Source organism: Mobula birostris, chromosome 12, assembly GCF_030028105.1.
Source record: "Mobula birostris isolate sMobBir1 chromosome 12, sMobBir1.hap1, whole genome shotgun sequence".
Taxonomy (NCBI): domain Eukaryota; kingdom Metazoa; phylum Chordata; class Chondrichthyes; order Myliobatiformes; family Myliobatidae; genus Mobula; species Mobula birostris.
The window spans coordinates 14,721,875-14,746,082 of record NC_092381.1 but is presented as its reverse complement, the minus strand read 5'-3'; the positions used below and the strand labels follow the sequence as shown (position 1 = coordinate 14,746,082).

General features: G+C 43.8%; 1 protein-coding gene across 5 annotated transcripts in view; it reads left to right on the top strand.

The window, feature by feature from the left end:
• Nucleotides 1-24,208, top strand: part of st6galnac5a (ST6 (alpha-N-acetyl-neuraminyl-2,3-beta-galactosyl-1,3)-N-acetylgalactosaminide alpha-2,6-sialyltransferase 5a) — a 77,125-nt gene that overhangs the window by 5,665 nt on the left and 47,252 nt on the right. The window contains exon 1 of one of the 5 annotated variants that reach the window (XM_072273353.1): nucleotides 20,062-20,093. The exons of the other annotated variants lie outside the window; for them this stretch is intronic. Coding sequence (XP_072129454.1) covers nucleotides 20,091-20,093 — 3 coding nt within the window. The 5' untranslated portion in view covers nucleotides 20,062-20,090. Of the gene's footprint in view, nucleotides 1-20,061; nucleotides 20,094-24,208 lie in introns of those variants that run through there. 5 annotated transcript variants of the gene reach the window in all.

Below are 24,208 nucleotides of genomic sequence, written 5' to 3'. Positions count from 1 at the left end.
TCATGAAGATTTTGCATTCAGTTCTTGTTGCTTCATCGTAGGAAAGATGTGGAGGCTTTGGTTCTGCCCCTGTTGAGTCTTATAAACACTTTGTGCATTTCAATGAAATCTCATTCTCTGTCATCTGAACTTGACAGATTACAAGCTTAATCTGCTCAATTACTCTTTTCCTGGCAAATTTGCCATCCGGGAACTCGTCTAGTGAATCGTTTCTGCACACCCTTCGCAGAAGGTGAGTTCTTTTTTAGGTAAGACAACTAAACCTTCCCGTAGTACTCCAGATGTGCTCGTGCCATAGCTATTTTTAATTGCAGGGATACATCTTTATTCCTGTGTACAAATCCTCCCATAAGAAACGTCAACATCCTGCTCTACCTGCATTATAAACTCCAGTGACTTGTGTACAAGGACACCAAGGTCAGTTTGAACATCACCAGTTCTCTATTTGTCACAGTTACAAGAAATACTCTGCTTTTCTTCATTTTCTCTACCAAAACAGATGATTTCATATTTTCCTACGTACTAAAGATGTTTAAAAATTAAAGATTAGCTTTATTTGTCACATATACATCAAAATGTACAGTGAAATGTGTCACATCAAATCAAATTAGTGAGGACTGTGCTGGGAGCAGCCTGCAAGCATCACCACGTTCCAGTGTCAGCTTAGCATACCCACGGCTCATTAGGCCATTAGATATAGGGGCAGAATTAGGCCATTTGGCCCATCGAGTCTGCTCTACTGTTGCATCATGGCTGATTCAATTCCCTCTCAGCCCCAATCTCTTGCCTTCTCCCCATATCCTTTCATGCCCTGACTGATAAGAATCTATCAACCTCTGCCTTAGAAATACCCAATGACTTGGCCTCTGTAGCCTCCTGTGGCAGTGAATTCCAAAGATTCACCACTCTCTGGATGAAGAAATTCTTCCTCATCCCTTTTCTAAATGGATATCCCTCTATTCTATGGCCGTGACCCACGGTCTTTGACTCACCCCACCATAGGAAACATCCTCTCCAAATCTAGTCTGCGGAGGCCTTTCAATATTCAATAGGCTTCAGTGAGATCGTCCCTCATTCTTCTGAATTCCAGTGAGTACAGCCCCAAAGCCATCAAATGCTCCTCATGTGATAAGCCTTTCAATCTAGCAATCATTTACGTGAACCCTAACTCGTACATCTTTAGAATGTGGGAGGAAACCAGAGAATCCAAAAGAAATCCACGCAGTCATGGGGAGAGCATACAGGCTCCTTACAGATCGCAGCGGGAATTGAACCTTGATCTTATAGCTGGTGCAGTAAAATACTTTATACTTTATTGTCGCCAAACAATTGATACTAGAATGTACAATCATCGTAGCGATACTTGATTCTGCGCTTCCTGCTCCCTGGAGTACAAATCGATAGTAAATATTAAAAATTTAAATTATAAATCATAAATAGAAAATAGAAAAATGGAAAGTAAGGTAGTGCAAAAAAACCAAGAGGCTGGTCCGGATATTTGGAGGGTACGGCCCAGATCCGGGTCAGGATCCGTTCAGCCGTCTTATCACAGTTGGAAAGAAGCTGTTCCCAAATCTGGCCATATGAGTCTTCAAGCTCCTGAGCCTTCTCCCGGAGGGAAGAGGGACGAAAAGTGTGTTGGCTGGGTGGGTCGTGTCTTTGATTATCCTGGCAGCACTGCTCTGAAAGCGTGCGGTGTAAAGTGAGTCTAAGGACGGAAGATTGGTTTGTGTGATGTGCTGCGCCGTGTTCACGATCTTCTGCAGCTTCTTCCGGTCTTGGACCGGACAACTTCCATACCAGGTTGTGATGCACCCTAGAAGAATGCTTTCTACAGTGCATCTATAAAAATTAGTGAGGGTTTTAGGGGACAGGCCAAATTTCTTTAGTTTTCTCAGGAAGTAAAGGCGCTGGTGGGCCTTCTTGGCAATGGACTGTGCTTGGTTGGACCAAGTCAAGTCATTTGTGATATTGACCCTGAGGAACTCAAAGCTTTTGACCTGTTCCACTTGCACACCACCGATGTAAATTGGGTCGTGCGGTCCACTACTCCTTCCGAAGTCAACAATCAACAACAAAAAATGTTGTGCTGACCTTTACTTGTTCCACCTGCCAAACCTTGCAAAGTGCTAAATAGCTGCTCTAGCTGACTCTGCTTTGGACACTTTTAACTTGCACTGGACACTTATAACTTGATTTTAACTGACATGTGACTGTTGTGTTTTACTAGTTATTGTTATGTTTATTATTTAGTGTTGCGTTTGTTATGTTATGATTGCACTGCTCCTGGGAAACGCTGTCTCATTCTGCCCTGCAGAGCTGATGTATGGTTAGAATGACAGTAAAGTTTTTTTGAAAGTGGTTTTGCATTTGCTTGCAAGAACAAGGCTCTGAGAGAAGATTTTTGCAGTTAGACCAAAGGAAGATCCCTAAATTAGATCAACGTTAAGTGTTAAGTTAAAGTTGGACATTTTAAGCCTGGCCTGTGTTCCCAAGATTTACAGTGCTCTAGGGCACAATCTAAATAAAGTGTTTTAAAGGGTATGAGGGTTAAATGCAACAGAATTATATTCAGTGGTGGGGAACAAAGCTGCTTAAAATATGTGGAATACATCTTCCAAATCATCTTTTAAAAATAATTTGAGAGAGAGGAAGTCTAAGAATTAGAGCTAGTTAATTTAGAAAGGCTAAATGTGAGATTCTGCAGATGCTGGAAATCCAAAGCAACACACTCAAGATGCTGGAGGAACTCGGCAGGTCAGGCAGCATCTGTGGAAGTGAATAAACAGTTGAAGTTTCAGTCTGAGACCCTTCTTCAGGACTAGTTGGTCTGTGCCATGGGAAGGTGCTTAGCAGTAAAAGAGCCCAGAGTACTGACAATTTGTTAGTGAGATTGGGTGGCATTTATTGGGGAGGGCACATCTGCTGCTAATAAATAGGGTGATTGATGGGACAAAGTGGATGATGAGAAGTGCAAAGAAAGGTCTTGACCTGAAATGTTGACTATTCGTTCACTTCCAGGGATGCTACCTGAGCTGCTGAGTTCCTCCAGCAGTTTGTGTGTGTTAATTCAGAAAGGAAATGAGAATGCAACTTCTTGTAGATGTTGCGCTGGAACTTTCATCTGCACGTAAATGCTCTGGGTTAAAGAGCAGTTAAAACTTTAAAGGCAATGCTTTGGCTGATTTTTGTGAGGCAGATTTTATCAAGATTTGGAGCTAAAGTGAGTGGTGGAGGTCAGATTAAGTTAGAGCTTTTCTCTTTGAGTGAAGGAGGATGAGAGGTGAGTTGATAGAGGTGAACAAGATACTAAGAGGCATAGATAGAGTGGACATCCGGAGATTTTCTCCCAGGCGGACTGGCTATGACCAGAGGACATAATTTTAAGGCGATTGGAGGAAAGTATCGGTGGGATGTCAGGTAGGTTGTTTTACACAGAGTGGTGGGTGCATGAAACACACTACAGGGGTGGTGGTAGAGGCAGATACATTAGGGACTTTTAAGAGGCTGTTAGATAGACATGTGGATGGGAGACAAATGGAGGACTATGCAGGAAGGGAGCATTAGATTGATCCTGGCATTGATTCAAAGGTCAGCACAACATGATGGGCCAAAGGGCCTGTAGTGTACTGTTCTATGATCAATTGAATAGTGGCCCAGGCTTGATGGACTGAATGCTGCTACCTAAGATGGACTGATAGTGAGTCTTTTTGAATAATGCTCACTGATCAATGGACTTGGACAAACGCCAGTAAATCAGGAGGTGTAATCGCGCGCAAACACGCTACTAAAGAAACACACGGAGGCAGAGAGAGCTGAACTTAGAATGCCTTTACTGATTCAAAATCGGGCGCTTAAATCTCCCCTCCCATGGGCCCCTGCGACCCGTGGGGCGGACGTGATGTCAGACTGTCCCCGGAAGGTCCGCCCCAAGCTGGTAGTTCCAAACGCGCTACCACGTGTCTGCCCACGGCTCCCGATGGCGGTGTGCGGGCTGCCACAGAGGAAACAGCAACCGCTTCAGTAGTAGTGAGGGATGAACCATCACATTACAGAGTTGAAAATCTAAAGGAAGTTGGAGAAGCTAGAAATCTAAGCTAAAAATAGAAAATCTGACAAAAAAATAGTCCTCAGGTCAAAATATTGACTGCTCATTTCCTTCCATAGGTGCTGCTGCAGCCACTGAATTCCACCAAGATCTTGTGCATGTTGAAAGAGGAAATTCTCAGCAGGTCAGACCTGTGGGAAGAGAAACAGCTAACATTTCGATGACCCTTCACAGAACCAGGAATGAGATCTTGTTAAGCAGCAGGAAGGGTGTTGGAGAGTGGAGTGGGATGTCTCTGATGGGAGTAAAAGCAGGACGGTCATTGGCTGGAAGCAAGGTTATCTAGTCATTGAGTCAGAGTGAAAACACAGATGGAAGCACAAAAGATTGTGGGAATTGTGCAATGCAGTGAAGAGTGTTTTCTATTTTAACACACAAAAGGCACTAGAGGAACTCAGTGGGCCAGACAGTGCCTATGGAAAGAAACGAATCATCAGTGTTTCAGGCCAAGGACTTTTTTATAGTCATAGAAAACTGCAGCACAGAAACTTGCCCTTTGGCCCGTCTAGTCCATGCTGAACCACTTAAACAGCCTAGTCTCATCAGCCTACATCTGGATCATAGCCCTCCATACCCCTCCCATCCATGAACTTACCTGAACTTCTCTTGAACCTTGAAATCGAAATCACGTTCACCATTTGCGCTGGCAGCTCAGTCCACACCCTCACCACCCTCTGAGTGAAGAAATTTTTTCTCATGTTACCCTTAAACATTTCACCTTTCACCCTTAACCCATGATCTCTAGTTGTCATCTCACCCAACTTCAGTGGAAAAAGCCTGCTTGCACTTACCCTATCTATACCCCTCATAATTTTTTTTATTCCTCTATCAAATCTCTCCTCAATCTGCTATATTCCAAGGAAAAAAGTCCTGACCTGTTCAATCTTTCCTTATAACTCAGGTCCTCCAGACCTGGCAAAATCCTTGTAAATTTTCTCTCTACTCTTTCAACCTCATTTACACCTTTCCGGTAGGCAGGTGACCAAATCTGCACACAATACTCCAAAATAGGCCTCACCAACATCTTATACAACTACAACATAACATCCCACCTCCAGTACTCAGTACTTTGATCTGTGAAGGCTAATATGCCAAAAGCTTTCTTGACGACCTGTATTCCCAAATCCCTTTGTTTGACTACACTCCTCCGTGCCCTACTGCCCGTAGCGTAAAACGGGTCCTGGTTGGTCCTTTCAAACTCCAGCACCTCACACTTGTCTGCACTAAATTCCATAGTCCATTTTTCCATCTGGTCCAGCTCCTGCTGCAAGCTCTGATAGTCTTCTTCGCTGTCCACTACACCCCCATTCTGTATGTCATCCACAAATTTGCTGATCCAGTTAACCACCTTTTAATCCAGATCATTGATATAGATTACAAACAACAACAGACCCAGCACCGATCCCTGCGGCAGTCCACTAGTGACAGGCCTCCAGTCAGAGAGGCAACCATTACGACGACAGTCTGTCTTCTCCTGCGAAGCCCTTGTCTAATCCAATTTACTACCTCATCTTGAAGGCCAAGCAACTGAACCTTCTTGACCAAGCTCCCTTGTGGGACCTTGTCAAATGCCTTGCTGAAGTCCATGTAGATAACATCCACTTCCTTGCCTTCATCAACTTTCCTAGTAACTTTCTTGAAAAACTCTAAGATTGGTTAGATGTGATCTACCACACAAAAAGCCATGCTGACTATCACTAATCAATCCTTGTCTATCCAAATACTCATATATCGGTTCTCTTAGAATACTTTTCCATAACTTTCCCACTACTGCAATCAGGCTCACCAGCCTGTAAGTTCCTGATTTATTCCTAGAGCCTTTCTTAAACAGTGGAACATTAGCTATCCTCCAATCCTGCAGTACCTCACTTGTCACCAAATATTTCTGATACAGCCCTTAAGAATTTCGACCTTCACCCTTAACCTATGACCACTATTTCTAGTCTCACCCAGCCTCAGTGGAAAAATAGCCTGCTTGCATTTACCCTATCTGTACCCCTCGTAACTTTGTATTCCATATATAATTTTGTATCATTAATTATGTCTCCAACTGTCAAGCTAATATCACAGGTGGATAACTGAAATTGTTACCTGAAATTATAGAGTACAAGATTAAGTCAAGGAGGTCGCAATATGCCCGGACGCAATCCTCCACCCCTGTCTCATTCTGATCTGCCTTTCTGTGGCCTCCTAGACTGTGAAAGTGAGCTGGAGGGGGCAATATCTCATCGTCTCAGAGCATTTTACTGACTCATTACTGAATTGGACAACTTCAGCTAGCTTCCAAGATTCAAGGTACAAGTACACTTATCATCAAAGAATGCACAAGTTATACAACCTTAAGATTTGCTTGCTCACAGGTAGCCACAAAGCAAGAAACCCGAAAGGAAAAAAAAGAATAAAAATAAAAGACCAAGACTGGGTGTGCGAGAAAAAGACAAAAATGCAAATCATGCAAACAAATGAAGTGAACAACAGCATCCTGAACCAAAACTGAGTCCTCTGGTCCGAACCCTGGAGCAGCCCAGACTAGGCTCAAAGCATTCCTCATCAGTTCACCATATTAGCAGGCACTGAGCACAGCAGCCATGGAGATGACTATTGTGAAGAACGAGCGAAATCGGCTCTCATCCCGACCAACACCCTGTCTCTATAGTTTGCCTGGGCCAGTGTTTAAATTGACCAAACAATGGAACAGCGAAAGGCTCCAGCACCTTGGAGAAAGAAGTGAAGATCATGGAGAGCGAGCGAAATCAGCTCTCAGCTTCGACCTGGTCTGGTGTTTAGATTGTCTAAACAGCAAATCGTACCTCGCACTAGGATGTGGGCACTGCTGCTGTGAAAGGCTCCAGGCCTAGACCAAGCCGCCCAGTGACTCACTCTGGGCTCAGATTTCATTGCCCAGCTCAAAGCTGCTGTCCGGCTCTTCTGATCAGCTTGGTGCCCAGAGTGATCCAACCTTGCTCCCGGGCCAGCTGTAAAGGCATCGGAACTCCATCTGCAATGATTCTGCAACACACCATCTCGACTCCCCCTCCAAACTTGCCTTGCCATTGCTCGTTCCTTCACTGTTTGCGGTGAAAATTTAACACAACTTACCTCAAAGATGTTTTCAGTTGGGTTTCTGAACTTTCTGGCTACCAGATAGGTGTTGCGCACATTTGGTAACGCCACCTTAACCGGAAAGGTTAATAGTGAGTTCACGGTCTGAATCAGTCATCCATCGGTGATGTTAGATCAGCTTGTTTTCTCCTCTCCATTTTTTTTTTGTCTGACCTACAAAGCATGTTCTCCTGCTCTGCATTTTGCAACTCCCACATTCTTTTGTCTGTATTCTCACTTTCCAACTGCCCCCATTCACTCAAAGGCAACACCCTTGTAAATTTTCTTTGCCCTCTTTCGATCTTATTCAAAGCTCAATGTAAATTTATTATCAAAGTACATGTACGTCACCATATACAACCCTGGGATTCATTTTCTTGTGGGCATTCACAGTAAATACAAAGAGACACAATAGAATCAGTGAAAAACTGCACAAAACAAACTGGACAACCCATGTGCAAAAGGCAACTGTGCAAATACATGAAAGGAAAAAGAGCAAAATAATAATAAATAAGCAATAAATATCAAAAACATGAGATGAAGAGTCCTGGAAAGTGAGTCTATAGGCTGTGGGAACAGTTCAGTATTCAGACAACTATTTTTTAACAACTTATCCCCATTGTCACCCCCTGGTTTCAGACAACACCCTCTCTTACCTTCCTTGCAGCCTAACAAGCTTCTTTCTCCTCCTGCCTAGTTCTGACGAAGGGTCCCTGTCCTGAAGCGGTTATTGTGTTTCCCATCCCATGGATATAGCAAAACCTGCTGAGTTTTTCCAGCATTTTTTGTTGTGAGTTTTATCTTCTCTCATTGATGGGAGAAAGTGTTTGGCATGATTAAGAATAACATTTTTAAAGTTATCAAAGGTTTCGGAAGTTAGAAGAAAGGTCATCGATGAAGAGGCTGGTGGGACCTAGGACACCGAGGGTCCCTTGCAGTGTTGGCGCTGAGCTGACAAACCATCAACTACCACAACATAGGCAGCGTGTACGGCTTTAAGCATAGAACAGTACAGGCCCTTCAGCCCATGATGTAGTGCCGGCCTTTTAACCTACTTCACGATCAATCTAGCCTTTCTCTCCTGTGCAGCTCACCATTTTTCTTTCATCCATGTGGCTATTCAAAAGTCAAAAGTCCTTAAATGTCCCTACTATATCTGACTCTACCACAACCCATGGCAGCATGTACCATGCACTCACCACTCTGTGGAGAAAAAAAAACAACTACTGTACATCTGACATCTCCCTGTACTTTCCTCCAATCACCTTAAAATTATATGCTCTTGTATTAGCCACTTCCACCCTGGGTAAAAGGCTGTCCACACTATTTATGCCTCTTATCATCTTGTACACCTCTATCAAGTCTTCTCCCATCTTCCTTCCGAAGAGAGAAACCCTAAAGTCCTGATGAAGGTCTCGGCTCGCAACGTTGGCAATTTGCTTTTTTCCATAGATGCTGCCTGTCCAGTGAGCAGCGGTCCTGGGAGCAAAACATGCCATGCTATTGAGAGAGGGCAAAGGAGAATGACTAGACTGGCTCAAGCTGACAGGAAGGCAGCAGTAACAAACCCACACAGTGGGGTGCAGAAGAGCATCTCCGAATGCTCAACGCATCGAACCTTGAAGTGGATGGGCGACAGCAGCAGAAGACCATGAACATACAGAGACATACCCAGTGACCATCACTGTACCTAATAAAGTGGCTACTGAGTGTGTAACTGTTTTTGAAAGTATGTAAGTGTACACCTGATAGACTGTTAATAGTGAGAGAGCCTTTTGACTCGGGGTTCTTTTTTGTACATCTAAGTGATTAGCAAGAAGGAATTGGGTGTTGGACCTTTGTACCTCATCAAGCTAGGAGACGAGACAATTGCCAAATACCAAATACACACAGATTTGAGAAGACCTTAGCAAGGTTGACCACTGAATCTGCTTTCTGATGTTTTCACTGTGGTTTTCCCAGGCAGATGGTAAAGAAGCATCTTTATGCTGGAGGAACTCAGCAATTCAGGCAGCAGCTCTGGAGGGGAATGAATGGTTGACGTTCATAGTCATAGTCATACATTATTGATCCCAGGGGAAATTGGTTTTTGTTGCAGTTGCACCATAAATAATTAAATAGTAATAAAACCATAAATAGTTAAATAGTGATATGTAAATTATGCCAGGAAATAAGTCCAGGACCAGCCTATTGGCTCAGGGTGTCTGACCCTCCAAGGGAGGAGTTGTAAAGTTTGATGGCCACAGGCAGGAATGACTTCCTTTGACGCTCTGTGTTACATCTCGGTGGAATGAGTCTCTGGCTGAATGTACTCCTGTGCCCAACCAGTACATTATGTAGTGGATGGGAGACATTGTCCAAGATGGCATACAACTTGGACAGCATCCTCTTTTCAGACACCACTATGGGAGAGTCCAGTTCCATCCCCACAACATCACTGGCCTTACGAATGAGCTTTAAGGCTGAGACCCTTCATCAGTCATAACATCTTGCATTTATTTGCCTGGGCTAGTCTGACAGCACTTCCCAAAGCTAACACTTCGACCACTGAGAAGGAGCAAATTATAACACCACCAATGGCCGGTCCCTCAACAAGTTGTGCATGATTCTGACTGGAAACATGTCATTTAAAAAAAAAAGTCCTGCAGCTCCCTCAACAATACAACAGGCCTTACTCAGAAGGACTGTAGTAGTGTGATTAAGTGGCTAACCGCTAACAACTCATCAGGACTGGCGGAGGGTTTCGGGCAGAGGCTCTTGCTCAGGACTGATGAAGGAACTTGGCCTGAAACCCTTCTTTAATCCTGATGAAGTGTCGACTGTTTACTCACCCTCCACAGATGCTGCCTGACTTACTGAGTTTTTCCAGCATCCTGTGTGTGTTTTGCTCAAGATTTCCAGCATCTGCAGAATCGCTTGCGTTTACAGGATATGGAGATGCGTGGGAAGGGTTGTGGAACACAGATTGCACATTTGGGTTTATAAGTTGAAACGTCCAAAGAAAGGCGGACGGAAGAGATTCTGCAGATGCTGGAAACCTAGAGTAACGCACGCACAAAATACTGGAGGAGCTCAGCAGGTCAGGCAGCATCTACAGAGAGGAATAAACAGTCAAAGTTTCAGGCCGGCCTTCACCGTTCGTCAGGACTGTAAAGGAAGGGGAAGAAGGTGGGGAGAGGGAAGGAGTTTATCCTGGCAGTTGATAGGTGAGTCCAGGTGAGGGGGATGAAGTAAGAAGCTGGGAGGGGGGTAGTGGAAGATGTAAGGGGCTGAAGAAGAAGGAATCTGATAGGAGAGGACAGTGGACCATGGAAGCGAAGTGTCGGAGAGCTCCAGAAATCACAAAGGGGGAGCAATGAGAGAGGCTCTCACTGAACTCCTGTCAAAGAGAGAATTTAAACTTCTTCAGGATAGACCATACCTTGAAGGGACTTTGCAGTGGAGCAGTAAATTGTAATTACAAGAGATTCTGCGAATCTGGAAATCTGGAATCTGGAAACGCACACAAAATGGTGGAGGAACTCAGCATGTCAGGCAACATCTCCACAGCTTTGGACTCGGTACGTGTTATGAAAGACTGATCACCCTTCTGGAAAGCAGTGCTGATTAGCACAGTCCTTTACAGGCTGCAGCTGTAAGATTGGGTTCAGTTCCCTCCACTGTTTGTACATTCTCCCCATAACCATATCGGCTTCCTGTGGCTGTTCCAGTTTCCTCCCACATTCCAAAGACTTACAGTTAGGGTTAATGAGTTATGGGCCTCTTTCACTAATCAACTTTCCGGCTGTTTAGTTCACCGCCTCCACCCCTCCTGGCTTCACCCATCACTTTGTAATTTTTCCCTCCCTCCCCCCCCCACCTTCTTAGTCAGACTCCTTCCCCCTTCCTTTCCAGTCCTGATGAAGGGTCTCAGCCTGAAATGTCGACTGTTTACTCTTTTCCATAGATGCTGCCTGGCCTGCTGAGTGCCTCCAGCATTTTGTGTGCGTCACTGTAGTTTTTGTATATTGTGAGAGGACGCTGGACCAAACCAAACAGTAATGGCTGATGTGAGGATGTTTTCTATGATGGCAGTTGTAGAATTGCACCAGTACTTTCTGGGGATGATAAATTTTACCAACTGCCATGAGAAGTACATCCTCTGCCAAACCTTTTTTGTTAATGAAGGAGATATGGTTCCCCCACATGATTTACTGCAAAATTTATGATGCCTGGGAGCCTGAATGTTGAAATTGTTCTAACTGTAGAGTTGTTGATGATGAGGAGAGAGAGGAGACATTTCCCCTGCTCAATATGCATCTCCACAATTCTGAGGCCAGTTGGCCCATCGAGTCTGTTCCATCATGACTGATTTATTATCCCCCTCAATCTGATTTTCCTGCCTTCTCCCCATAACCCTTGATGCCCTTACTAGTCAAGAAGCTATCAACCTCCACTTTCAATATACTCAATTGTTGTACTCGATTGGACCCGATGCAATAGCAATTGTACCACAAATACATTGGCACACGTAATTCTTTTCAAACCTTTATTCTCTACTCATAGCATGCTATGGGGGAAGTTACAGACTGATCTCCCAAAAGAGCCGGTCCAGAAACTGCCCCCGAATTACACAGTTCTCCACAATTTATAACATTGATCAGGTAGCAGGAAATCTTATGATTACAAGTTTAGATAATATTAGAATCATTTCAATCACATGCTAAGATACAATTATATGTAAGATAATCATTGGTCAGTTAGTTATAATTATTTTAAGCCAAAGCTAGCCCATCAGTTCCTCATTCGGACCCTTCCCCTTTTCTCCAGAACATTCTAGTCGTTACCTCATCCCTCCCATATTTAGCTATACCTTGAGCTGCTTCTGCAAGATCAGGTAGTTCCTTATTTGAGCCTTTGCCTATCTTTAGACAACAATGACTAGTACGTCACCGGTTGTTGGGTAAAGCTTCTTTTTGACTGTCCAAAACAGTAAGCTAAGGCACCCATAAGGTGATTGATCATTAATTAATCATTGTCCTCTGTTTTTCCCCCTATTTACTTATCCCTTCATCCTATCACAATGACTTGCTCACCACACCATTTATGGCAATGAATTCCACAGATTCACTATCCTCTGGTGAAAGAAATCTCTTCTCTATCTAAATGGAGGTCCCTCTGTTTTGAGGCTGTACCCTCTGGTCCTAGATGCAACCACTATAGGAAACATCCTCCCTGCATCTACTCTCATTTAAGCCTTTCAATATTTGACAGGGTTTCAATGAGAATTCCCCTTCATGCTTCTAAACTCCAGCGAATACAAGCCAGTGCCACCAAATACAACTCGTACTGTATTTGGATACACTTTCATTCCCAGAATTATTCTCATGAACCTCCTCTGGACCCTTTCCAATGCCATCAAATCTGTTCTTAGATAAAGGGCTCACAATACTCCCAACTACAGACTGACCAGTGCCTCATAAAGCCTCAGCATTACATCCTTGCTCTTTATTCTAGTCCTCTTGAAATGAATGCTAATAACTGAACTTGCAAGTAAATCTTTTGCAAATCATGTATGAGGGCTCCCAAGTCCCCCTGTACCTCTAATTATTGAATTTTCTCTCTTTTTACAAAATAGTCTAGGCATTTTTCCTTCTACCAAAGTGCATGGCCACACACTTCCCTACACTATATTCTATTTGCCACTTCTTTGGCCATTTTCCCAATCGGTTTAAGTTGTTCTGCAGACTCCCTGCTTTCTCAACACTACCTGCCCTCCATCTATCTTCGTATCTTTTGTAAACTTGGCCAGAAAGCCATCAATTCCATCATCCGAATGATTGACATATAATGTGAAAAAGAGTGGTCCTAACATCATCCCCTGCAGAATACCACTAGTCACCAGCATTCAACCAGAACAGGGCAGCTATATACCTACTCTTTGTCTCCTGCTAATCAGCCAATCTTCTATCCTTGCTGGTATCTTTCCTGTAATAGCATGTGTTCTCATCTTGTTAAGCAGCCTGATGTATGGCACCTTGTCAATGGCCTTCTGAAAATCCAAATAAATAACAACCACCAAATGTTTCTCAGTGAAAGAACCAACCAGTTCCCATCCAGCACCGCACTCTTCTGTCTGGTAGAACTGGTCCTCGCCCTCAACAACTTTTCCTTCGGCTCCTCCCACCTTCTCCAGACTGTGGGGTAGACACAGGCCCCCATATGGACCCCAGCTATGCCTGCCTCTTTGTTGGCTATGTAGAACAGTCCATGTTCCAAGCCTTCCCCGTTTATGCTCCTCAACTCTTCCTCCACTACATTGACAACTGCATTGGTGCTGCTTCATGCGCCCATGCTGAGCTCATCAATGACACCCTGTCTAACTTCCACCCTGCCCTTAAATTCACTTGGTCCATTTCAGACACCACCCTCCCCTTTCTCCGTCTCTCCGTCTCCATCTCTGAAGGCAAACGATCGACAGACATCTTTTATAAACCTACTAATTCCCAGTTATCTTGACTAAACCTCTTCACACCCTGTCTCCTGTAAAAATGCTATTCCCTTTTCCTAGTTTCTTCGTCTCTGCTGTATCTGTTTCCAGGACATCAGAGATGTCCTCCTTCTTCAAAGAACAGGGGTTTCCTTTCCTCCACTATTGATGTTGCCCTCACCCGCATCTCTTCCATTTCCTGAATATCTGCGCTCACCCTACCTTCCTGCCGCCTTAACAGTGATAGAATTCCTCTTCTCCTTCCCTACCACCCCATGTGCGTCTGCATCTAACACATCGTCCACCACAATTTCTGCCATCTCCTAAGGGATCCTACCACCAAACATATCTTTACTTCCCACCCCCTGTCTCTGCTTTCCGCAGGGATCGCTCCCACCACGATTCCCTTACCCATTCATCCCTTGCCACTAATCTCTCTCTCAGCACTTATCCCTGCAAGCAGCCAAAGTCCTACACCTGCCCATTCATCTCTTCCCTCACCTCCATTCAGAGTCCAAAATAGTCCTTCCAGGTGAGCCAACACGTCACCTGCGGTTCTCCTGGGGTCGTCTATTGTGTCTGGTGCTCCTGATGTGGCCTGTTCTATAATGGTGAGACCCATCATAAATTGGGGACCACTTTTTTTTTTGGCGTGTGCCTGCCTGCGTGCGTGTGAGTGCATGCGCATCTGTGCGTGTGTGTCCGTGCGTGTGCGTCCGTGCGTGATGATGTCTTTTTCATGGCTTTTACAAGGCGCGGAGCGAGAGAGAGAGAGAGAGACTGTGTGGCGCGCCACTCCTCACACAGACATTTTGCAGTATTTTTCCCTTTATTTTTACGAGGTTGAGTTGCGATCTCGACACTCAATCCGGCACGGATGGAAAGCGTACTCGGGAGCAGACCCGACTGGTTTTGAACCCGGGAACCTCCATTCCAGGGTCCGGCCCTGATGTCATTGCGCCACCAGCCGGCCCTTTGAGCACCTCCGCCCCATCTGCCAAAAGCAGAACTTCCCGGTGGCCAAACATTTTAATTCCCATCCTTACATTTTGGCCCATGGTCTTGTGCCAAGACGAGGTTACCCTCAGGGTGGAGGAGCAACGCCTTGTATTCAGTCTGGGTAGCCTCCAGACTGATGGCATGAATATCGATCTCTCACTTCCAGTTTAAAAGAAACTTCCCTTCCCCTCCCCCTTCTTCTAATTCCACCCTGGCTTCTTACCTCTTCCTGGGTCCCCTTCTCTCCTTTATCCTATAGTCCATTTTTTTCCCCTATCAGATTCCTTCCTCTCCAGCTCTTGACCTTTCCAACCCACTTGGCTTCGTCTATCACATACTAGTTGTACCCCTTCTTCTCCCCCCACCTTTTTATTCTGGTGTCTTCCTCCTTTCTCTCTGGTCCTGAAGAAGGGTCTCGGCCCGAAATGTCGTCCGTTTATTCATTTCAATTGATGCTGCCTGACCTGCTGAGTTCCTCCAGCATTTTGTGTGTGTTGCTTTGAGCATCCACCGAATCTCCTTTGTCTATCCTGCCTGTTATTTCCGCAAAGAACGCTAACAGATTTGTCAGGCAACATTTCCTCTTATGGAAATCATACTGACTTCAGCCTATTTTATCATGTGCCTCCAGCGACCCCAAAATCTTATCTTTAACAATGGACTCTAACATCTTCCCAACTACTGAACACAGGCTAACTGGCCTATGATTTCTTTTCTTCTGCCTCCCTCCTTAACGAGTGGAGTGATATTTGCAATTTTCCAGTCCTCCAGAACCATTCCAGAATCTAGTGATTTCTGAAAGATCATTACTAATGCCTCCATAACCTCTTTAGCCACCTCTTTCAGAGCCTTGGGGTGTAGTCCATCTTGTCCAGATGTCTCGTCTACCTTTAGCCCTTTCAGCTTCCCAAACACATTCTCCTTAGTAATAATAACTACATTCACTTTTGTGTCCTGACATTCTCAAATTTTTGGCATACTGCTAGTGTCCTCCACAGTGAATATTGATGCAAAATAGTCTTTAAGTTCATCTGCAATTCCTTTGTCCCTCATTACTACCTGTCCAGCATTGTTTTCCAGTGGTCCGATGTCTGCTTTTGCCTCTTCATGTATATAGAAAAACCTTTAGTACCTTTTTTTTATATTGTTGGCTGGCTTGCCTTCATTCTTCATCTTTTCCCTCCTTATGGCTCTTTAGTTGCATTCTTTTGGTTTTTAAAATCTCTCACTCCCCACTAATTTTTGCTATATTATGTGCTCTCTCTTTTCCTTTTATGCTGTCCTTGACTTCCTTTGTCAACTAGGTTGGTTCATCCTTCCTTTGGAACACCACTTAATATACGGGATGTATCTATCCTGCACCTTCCAATTTGCCCGCAGAAACTCCAGCCATTGCTGTTCTGCCGTCATCCCTGTTAGTGTTACTTCCGATCAGCTTTGGCCAGCTCCTCTCTCATGCCTCTGTAATTCAATTTACTCCACTGTAATACTGATATATCTGACTTTATCTTCTCCCTTTCAAACTCTCATCTATCATGTTATGATCACTGCCTCCTAAGTGTTCCTTTATCTTAACTTCCCTAATCAAATCTGGGTCATTACATAACACCAAATCCAGAATTGCTTTTCCCCTAGTGGGCTCAACCACAAGCTGCTCTAAAACACCATCTTGTAGGCATTCTACAAAATCCCTTTCTTGGGATCCAGCACCAACCTGATTTTCCCAATCTCCCTGCATATTGAAATCCAACCATGACTAACATAACATAGTCTTTTTGACATGCCTTTTCCATATTCCGTTATAATTTGTGTCCCAAATCCTGGCTACTGTTTGGAGGCCTGTATGTAACTTCCATCAGAATCTTTTTACCCTTACAGTTTCTTAACTCTACCCAAAAGGATTCCATATCTTCTGATCCCATGTCCCCCTCTTTCTAAGGATTTGATTTCATTTGTTTTTATCAACACCCCTCTGCCTATCTGCCTGTCTTTTTGATACAACGTGTATTGTTGACTGTTAATCTCCAGCTATCATCTTCTTTCAGCCACAATTCAGTGATGTCCACAATCTAATCTCTGCGTTTCAAGATCATCTACCTTGTTCTATATACTGTTGGCATTCAAATATAACACCTTCAGTCTTGTATTTATCACCCTTTTCGATTTTGCCCCCCATTACACTTCACCTCATCCCACTGACTGCAATTTTACTCAGTCATCTCCTTGTCCTTCAGACACCTGCAGGCTGACCAGCACAATCTTCGTTGATTTGATGCTATACGACGTATTTCGCATCATGGGTCCTGATGAAGGGTCTCAGCCCAAAAAGTCAACTGTTTACTCTTTTCCACAGATGCTACCTGGCCTGCTGAATTCCTGCAGCATTTTGAGTATGCTGTTCTGGACTACCAGCAGACGCAGGTTTTCTTGTGTTTCATGTATTTCACTGTATTTTTCGATATACATGTGACAAAGAAAGCTAATCTTTATCTTTCTGAAATGGGAGACTGTATGGTGCTATCTTTTAAGGTGTTAAACCTATTAAATACTTTGATATTTTCCCGGCAATGTGGTGCAGGTCGTGGAGCCAGTCCCCCAGTACGATAAGACCTCACAGTCTACCTTGTTACAGCTCTGCACCTTATTGTTTACCTGCACTGCACTTTCTCTGTAAGTAACACTTTATTCTGCGTTCTGTCATTGCTTTTCTGTTGTACTACCTCAATGCACTGATGTGATAAAATCATCTGTATGGCTGATATGCAGAACAAGCTTTTCTCTGTGCCTCGGTACATCTTTCAATGATAAACTGATTTACAAATTTGCCGGAGACCCGAGTTCAGACATATCCTCCAGTGCTGTGTACATGAAGTGTGGGAGTTCTTTCTGTGACTGCGAAGGCTGCAGTCGCAGTTTCTAATCTCCGTTCTAGAACACAGAACAGTGTAACACACGATGCCATTCCAACCCTGGATATCCTGTTTTGCTCCATGCACAAGGATGCACAGGTTGGTTGGTTAATTAGCCATGGTAAATTGTCGGGATTATATTTGAGCAATGGGATCTGGGGTGAGTTGTTGAGAGTGTGGGAAGAATACATAATAGGATTAGTCTAAGATTACTGGAGATAGTTAGCATTGCTTAAGTGTTTCCATGCTATGAAGCTTAGCCAGTGACCTTCAGACTCTGGGGCAACAGAGCTGTCACTGAGTTACAGCTGACTTCGTTCAGCGTTAACACGGCAGTGTGTTGTTGAAGCTGCTGTGTCATCCCTTGACACATTTGTGTCACTTTACTCTGCATCAGCACTTCCTTACTCTGCCTGAATCCCAGTTTAGGAACAATGAATAGGATGAACTTTATTCACCACAGACATTTACGTGTGTTAGGAATTTGCTGTGGTGTGTTGCTCAGGTGTAACATGAAACACAAAACAGCAACATTCAATAATCATAAAGAATATAGAATTACATAGAAATAAAGTTAGAGGTTAAAGTACAGATATGAAATAAATGCACATAAATACCAGCATTTACTTACCATGGAAACAGCATTATAGAAAGTTGTTTAAAGTGTTTACAGTGCAGTGCAATGACAGGGTTAATAGATAGAGGGTGGGTGGCTAAATAGAATGGTTGATCAGATTAATTACCTGGTGTAAGAAACTTAAGATGGTGTGAAGTTTTTATCTTAATAGCCCCATAGTGCTTTCTGGAATGGAGCTTTTGGAAAAGGCTGTTTGCAGGGTGGGTGGTGTCTCCAGTAATTTTTTTTCTGCCTGCTTCTTTGATTTGAACACACACACACACAAGTCCTGCAGTGATGGTAGACTGCACCATTGACCTTTTCTGCTGACCTGACAGTTGGCTGTAGTTTCTGTCCTCTCTTATAAGATTCCCCCCTTTTCCAGCCCCTTACCTCTTTCACCAATCGACTTCTCAACTCTTTAGTTCACCTCCTCCACCCCTCCTGGTTTCACCTGTCACCTGGTACTTTTTTCTCCCCTCCCTCCCACCTTCGTAGTCTGACTCCTTCCCCCTTCCTTTCCAGTCCTGATGAAGGGTCTCTGTCTGAAACGTCGACTGTTTACTCTTTCCCATAGATGCTGCCTGGCCTGCTGAGTTCCTCCAGCATTTCGTGTGTGTCACTGTAGTTTTTGTATTTTGTGAGCGGACGCTGTATCAAACCGGACAGTAATGGCTGATGTGAGGATGTTTTCTATGATGGCAGTGTAGAAATTGCACCAGTACGTTCTGGGGACGATAAATTTTACCAGCTGCCTCAAGGAGTATATCCTCTGCTGAGCCTTTTTGTTAATGAAGGAGATACGGTTTCCCACATGAAATTATGATGCCCAGGAACCTGAATGTTGAAATGAAGCTAACTATAGAGTTGCTGATGGTGAGGAGAGGAGAGGAGACATTTCCCCTGAAGCCAATGTGCATCTCCACAATTCTGAGGTCATTCGGCTCCAAGTTTTTGTGACTGCTCCAGGACACCAGCTTGAACGATCTCTTGTGGTGAGCTCATTGATTAGTGATAACCATTTTAACAACCAGTGTTACCTTGGGTTTTTCTCCTATTAGGACTGCTGTTGATTTCAGACCAAGGTTATAGGGTATGCCCCACTTCACCTTCAGCCCCATTTAACCTTTAGCTTCACCGAATCACTTAATAAAACCTCTTGCTGCAAATTATTGTCGACCTACTCGAATCTCGTTCAGAATTTTGCCTTCTTCGCGTGCTGGGGATTGCACTGACGGATGTAGACTGCAGGCTTGTTAACGATGTACTCTGAGCAGAATAGAATATTTATTGACAATACTGTGTTAGCTGATGTGTTGGCAAAGGAGCAGGACATATGACTGGAAGCATACTGTCGATCGTAGAGTAAACAGTCAATAATAGATTGCCTATTCAAAGAACAGAGAAAACAGAGATTGTAACAGCTTCTCCCAATAAAAGCATGGTAATTTTCCAGAAATAAAATGGAGGATGTGTGTGAATGTAGATAATTCACTTAGAGAGGTGTGGCTACCAAGTTTGAATAATGGAGTAATTGGGTAAACATTCTGGCTGGTTACAGCCATGATAAACTACACAGGTTTTTGAATAAAATTGGAGCACGAGGGATTAGGGTTCTGTACTAACATGGACTGAGGAATGAACTGTGTACAGGAAAACAGAGTAGGAATACGGTGGCATGCAAAAGTTTGGGCACCCCTGGTCAAAATTTCTGTTACTGTGAATAGCTAAGCGAGTAAAAGATGAACTGATTTCCAAAAGGCATAAAGTTAAAGATGACACATTTCTTTAATATTTTAAGCAAGAAAACTTTTTTATTTCCATCTTTTACAGTTTCAAAATAACAAAAAAGGAAAAGGGCCTGAAGCAAAAGTTTGGGCTCCCTGCATGGTCAGTACTCAGTAACACCCCCTTTGGCAAGTATCACAGCTTGTAAACGCTTTTTGTAGCCAGCCAAGAGTCTTTCAATTCTTGTTTGGGGGATTTTGCCCATTCTTCTTTGCAAAAGGCTCCTAGTTCTGTGAGATTCTTGGGCCGTCTTGCGTGCACTGCTCTTTTGAGGTCTATCCTCAGATTCTCGATGATGTTTAGGTCAGGGGACTGTGAGGACCATGGCAAAACCTCCAGCTTGCACCTCTGGAGGTAGTCCATTGTGGATTTTGAGGTGTGTTTAGGATCATTATCCTGTTGTAGAAGCCATCCTCTTTTCATCTTCGGCTTTTTTACAGACAGTGTGATGCTTGTTTCCAGAATTTGCTGGTATTTAATTGAATTCATTCTTCCTTCTACCAGTAAATGTTCCCCGTGCCACTGGCTGCAATACAAGCCCAAAGCATTATCGATCCACCCCCGTGCTTAACAGTTGGAGAGGGGTTCTTTTCATGAAATTCTGCACCCATTTTTCTCCAAACATACCTTTGCTCATTGTGGCCAAAAAGTTCAAAGGAACATCTAAACAAGCCTGATGCATTTTGGAAACAAGTCCTGCGGACTGATGAAGTTAAAATAGAACTTTTTGGTCGCAATGAGTAAAGATATGTTTGGTGAAAAAAGGGTGCAGAATTTCATGAAAAGAACACCTTTCCAATAGGTCAATGGCAGACGCAGTCTCAATGGCTCTCCACACAGCTTTAGACCACCTGGACAACACAAACACCTATGTCAGGATGCTGTTCATCGACTATAGCTCAGTATTTAATACCATCATTCCCACAATCCTGATTGAGAAGTTGCAGAACCTGGGCCTCTGTACCTCCCTCTGCAGTTGGATCCTTAACTTCCTAACCAGAAGACCACAATCTGTGCAGATTGGTGATAACATCTTCTCCTCGCTGACGATGAACACTGGTGCACCTCAGGGGTGTGTGCTTAGCCCACTGCTCTACTCTCTATATACCCATGACTAGCTAGGCGAGGCTCAAATACCATCTATAAATTTGCTGACGATATAGTCATTGTTGGTAGAATCTCAGGTGGGGACGAGAGGGCGTACAGGAGTGAGATATGCCAACTAGTGGAATGGTGCCGCAGCAACAACCTGGCACTCAACATCAGTAAGATGAAAGAGCTGATTGTGGACTTCAGGAAGGGTAAGACGAAGGAACACATACCAATCCTCATAGAGGGGTCAGAAGTGGAGAGAGTGAGCAGTTTCAAGTTCCTGGGTGTCAAGATCTTTAAGGATTTAACCTGGTCTCAACATATCGATGCAGTTATAAAGGCAAGACAGCGGCTATACTTTATTAGGAGTTTTAAGAGATTTGGCATGTCAGTAAATATACTCAGATGTTGTGTGGAGAGCATTCTGACAGGCTGCATCACTGTCTGGTATGGGGGTGCTAAGTCACAGGACCGAAAGAAGCTGCAGAGAGTTGTAAATTTAGTCGGCTCCATCTCGGGTACTAGCCCAAAAATTACCCAGGACATCTTCAAGGAGCGGTGTCTCAGAAAAGCAGCGTCCATTATTAAGGACTTCCAGCACCCAGGGCATGTACTTTTCTCACCGTTACCACCAGGTAGGAGGTACAGAAGCCTGAAGGCACACACTCAGTGATTCAGGAACAGTTCCTTCCCCTCTGCCAGCAGATTCCTAAATGGACGTTGAATCCTTGGACTTTTTTTTAATACATGTGCACATTCCTTTATCCGAAATTCTGAAATCCAGAAAGCTCCAAAAACCAAAGTTTTTTTTTTTGCCAACAGCTGACGTCACTCAGGTGTGACATGGCAGCGCTAGCAGAGGCCGCCAGATGTAAGTTGTGGCTCAGCACTCGTACTGGTTACACGTGCATTTGCTGTTCGCTGATATTTTGTGTTCACTGTTGACTTTGTGTTTAATTTCACTGTGAAAATTTCAAAAAGAGCTGCAGATACCCCTATGGGTAACAATGAGAAAAAGAGAAGGAATCTTCTCTATCAATAAGGCAGAAAGTGGAGTTATTGCAGAAGCTTGATCGTGGTGTGTCTGTGCCACGTCTTACTGAAGAAAATAATGTCGGAACTACCACTGTATTGATTTAAATAAACAGAAAGACAAGTTACTGAAGTTTTATAGTGACAGTGATGTTCTACATTTATTCCAATAAGTCATTTACCATGTGTTTGATTCGGTTCATTTGAAGCTGTATATTTTTATGTTTCATTGAATGTTTTTGTTGGAAATAAAATTTCTTCTTGTTATTATTCCCTAAACAATACAGTATAACAATTATTTACATAGCATTTACATTGTATTAGGTATTATAAATAATCTAGAGATGATTTAAAGTATATGGGAGGATGTGCATAGGTTTGGTGTGCCGCTGGGTCCTAAAGTCCACTGCGCTGAGACAGGTTAAATAAGGGACTTGAGCATACGTGTTTTTTTCGTATCGGTTGGGGGGGGGGATCTGAAATCTGAAAAATTCTGAATTCCGAAATGTAACTGGCCCCAAGGATTTCGGATAAAGGATTGTGGACCTGTATGTAGTATTTCTGTTTTCTGCATGATTTTTAATCTATTCAATGTATGTATACTGTATAAAGTATAATGAATAAGATTTACTTATTTATTATTTATTCTTTTTTCTTCTATATTCTATATTGCATTCAGCTGCTGCTATTAAGTTAACAAATTTCACATCACGTGCCAGTGATAAGAACCCTGATTCGGATTCTGAATATGGTTTCTTAAGGGAAAGTAGTGGGGATGAGCTCCCACTACCTATTAAATGCTCCCAATGGTGTACATCTCAAATAACTTCTGACAACCAAGTCTGGCTCCTGGCCTTTGTGTGTGGCTTAGTTACTAAGCCCAGTGGACAGAAGAAAGGACAAAGGTGGGTTACTGGCACCATAAAACCAATTGCTTTGGGCAAATGGGGCTCATCAGCTATGGTTGGCAGATCATTTAGGAGAAGGAAAATACCGAACTCAAATCTCCGCTGCCTTGCGGCTACACCCACTCCATGGAGAAGGCTTTTGGAGTAAGCCTTGAGGGGAAAAATCTGGAGCTGGACTCCCTAAGGCAGTCCATTGAGTTCAGTGTTGACTGGCAATTCCTGCGACACCACTGGTGCCAAACTGTATCGGTCTCTACTATTCCTTTCATAGAAACATAGAAAACCTACAGCACAATACAGGCCCTTCGGCCTACAAAGCTGTGCCAAACATATCCTTACCTTAGAAATTACTTAGGGTTACCCATAGCCCTCTATTTCTCTAAGCTCCATGTACCTATCCAGGAGTCTTTGAAATGACCCTATCATTTCCGCCTTCACCACCATCGCCAGCAGCCCATTCCACGCTCTCACCACTCTCTGCGTAAAAAAAAAAAAAAGACTTACCCCTGACATCTCCTCTGTACCTGCTTCCAAGCACCTTAAAACTGTGCCCTCTCATGCTAGCCATTTCAGCCCTGGGAAAAAGCCTCTGACTATCCACATGATCAATGCCTCTCATCATCTTCTACACCTCGATCAGGTCACCTCTCATCCTCCGTTGCTCCAAGGAGAAAAGGCCAAGTTCACTCAACCTATTCTCATAAGGTATGCTTCCCACTCCAGGCAACATCCTTGTAAATCTCCTCTGCACCTTTTCCATGGTTTTCACATCCTTCCCGTAGTGAGGCAACCAGAACTGAGTACCGTACTCCAAGTAGGATCTGACCGGGGTCCTATATAGCAGCGGTCCCTAACCACTGGGCCGCAGAGCATTTGCTACGGGGCCGCGAGGAAACAATATGATTTGGCGATATGAGTCAGCTGCACCTTTCCTCATTCCCTGTCACGCCCACTGTTGAGCTTGAACACACGTGAGGTCATTAACAGCACATCATCCATGTCAGCGCGGGAAGATCAACTCCTCGAGCTTGCAAATGATGGCGGGCTGAAAAGTATGTTTGACATAACATCTCTGCCGGCATTCTGGATCAAAGCTAAGGCTGAATATCCTGAGATAGCCACGAAAGCACTGAAAACGTTGCTTTCATTTCCAACATATTTCTGCCAAGCGGAGTTTTCTGCAAT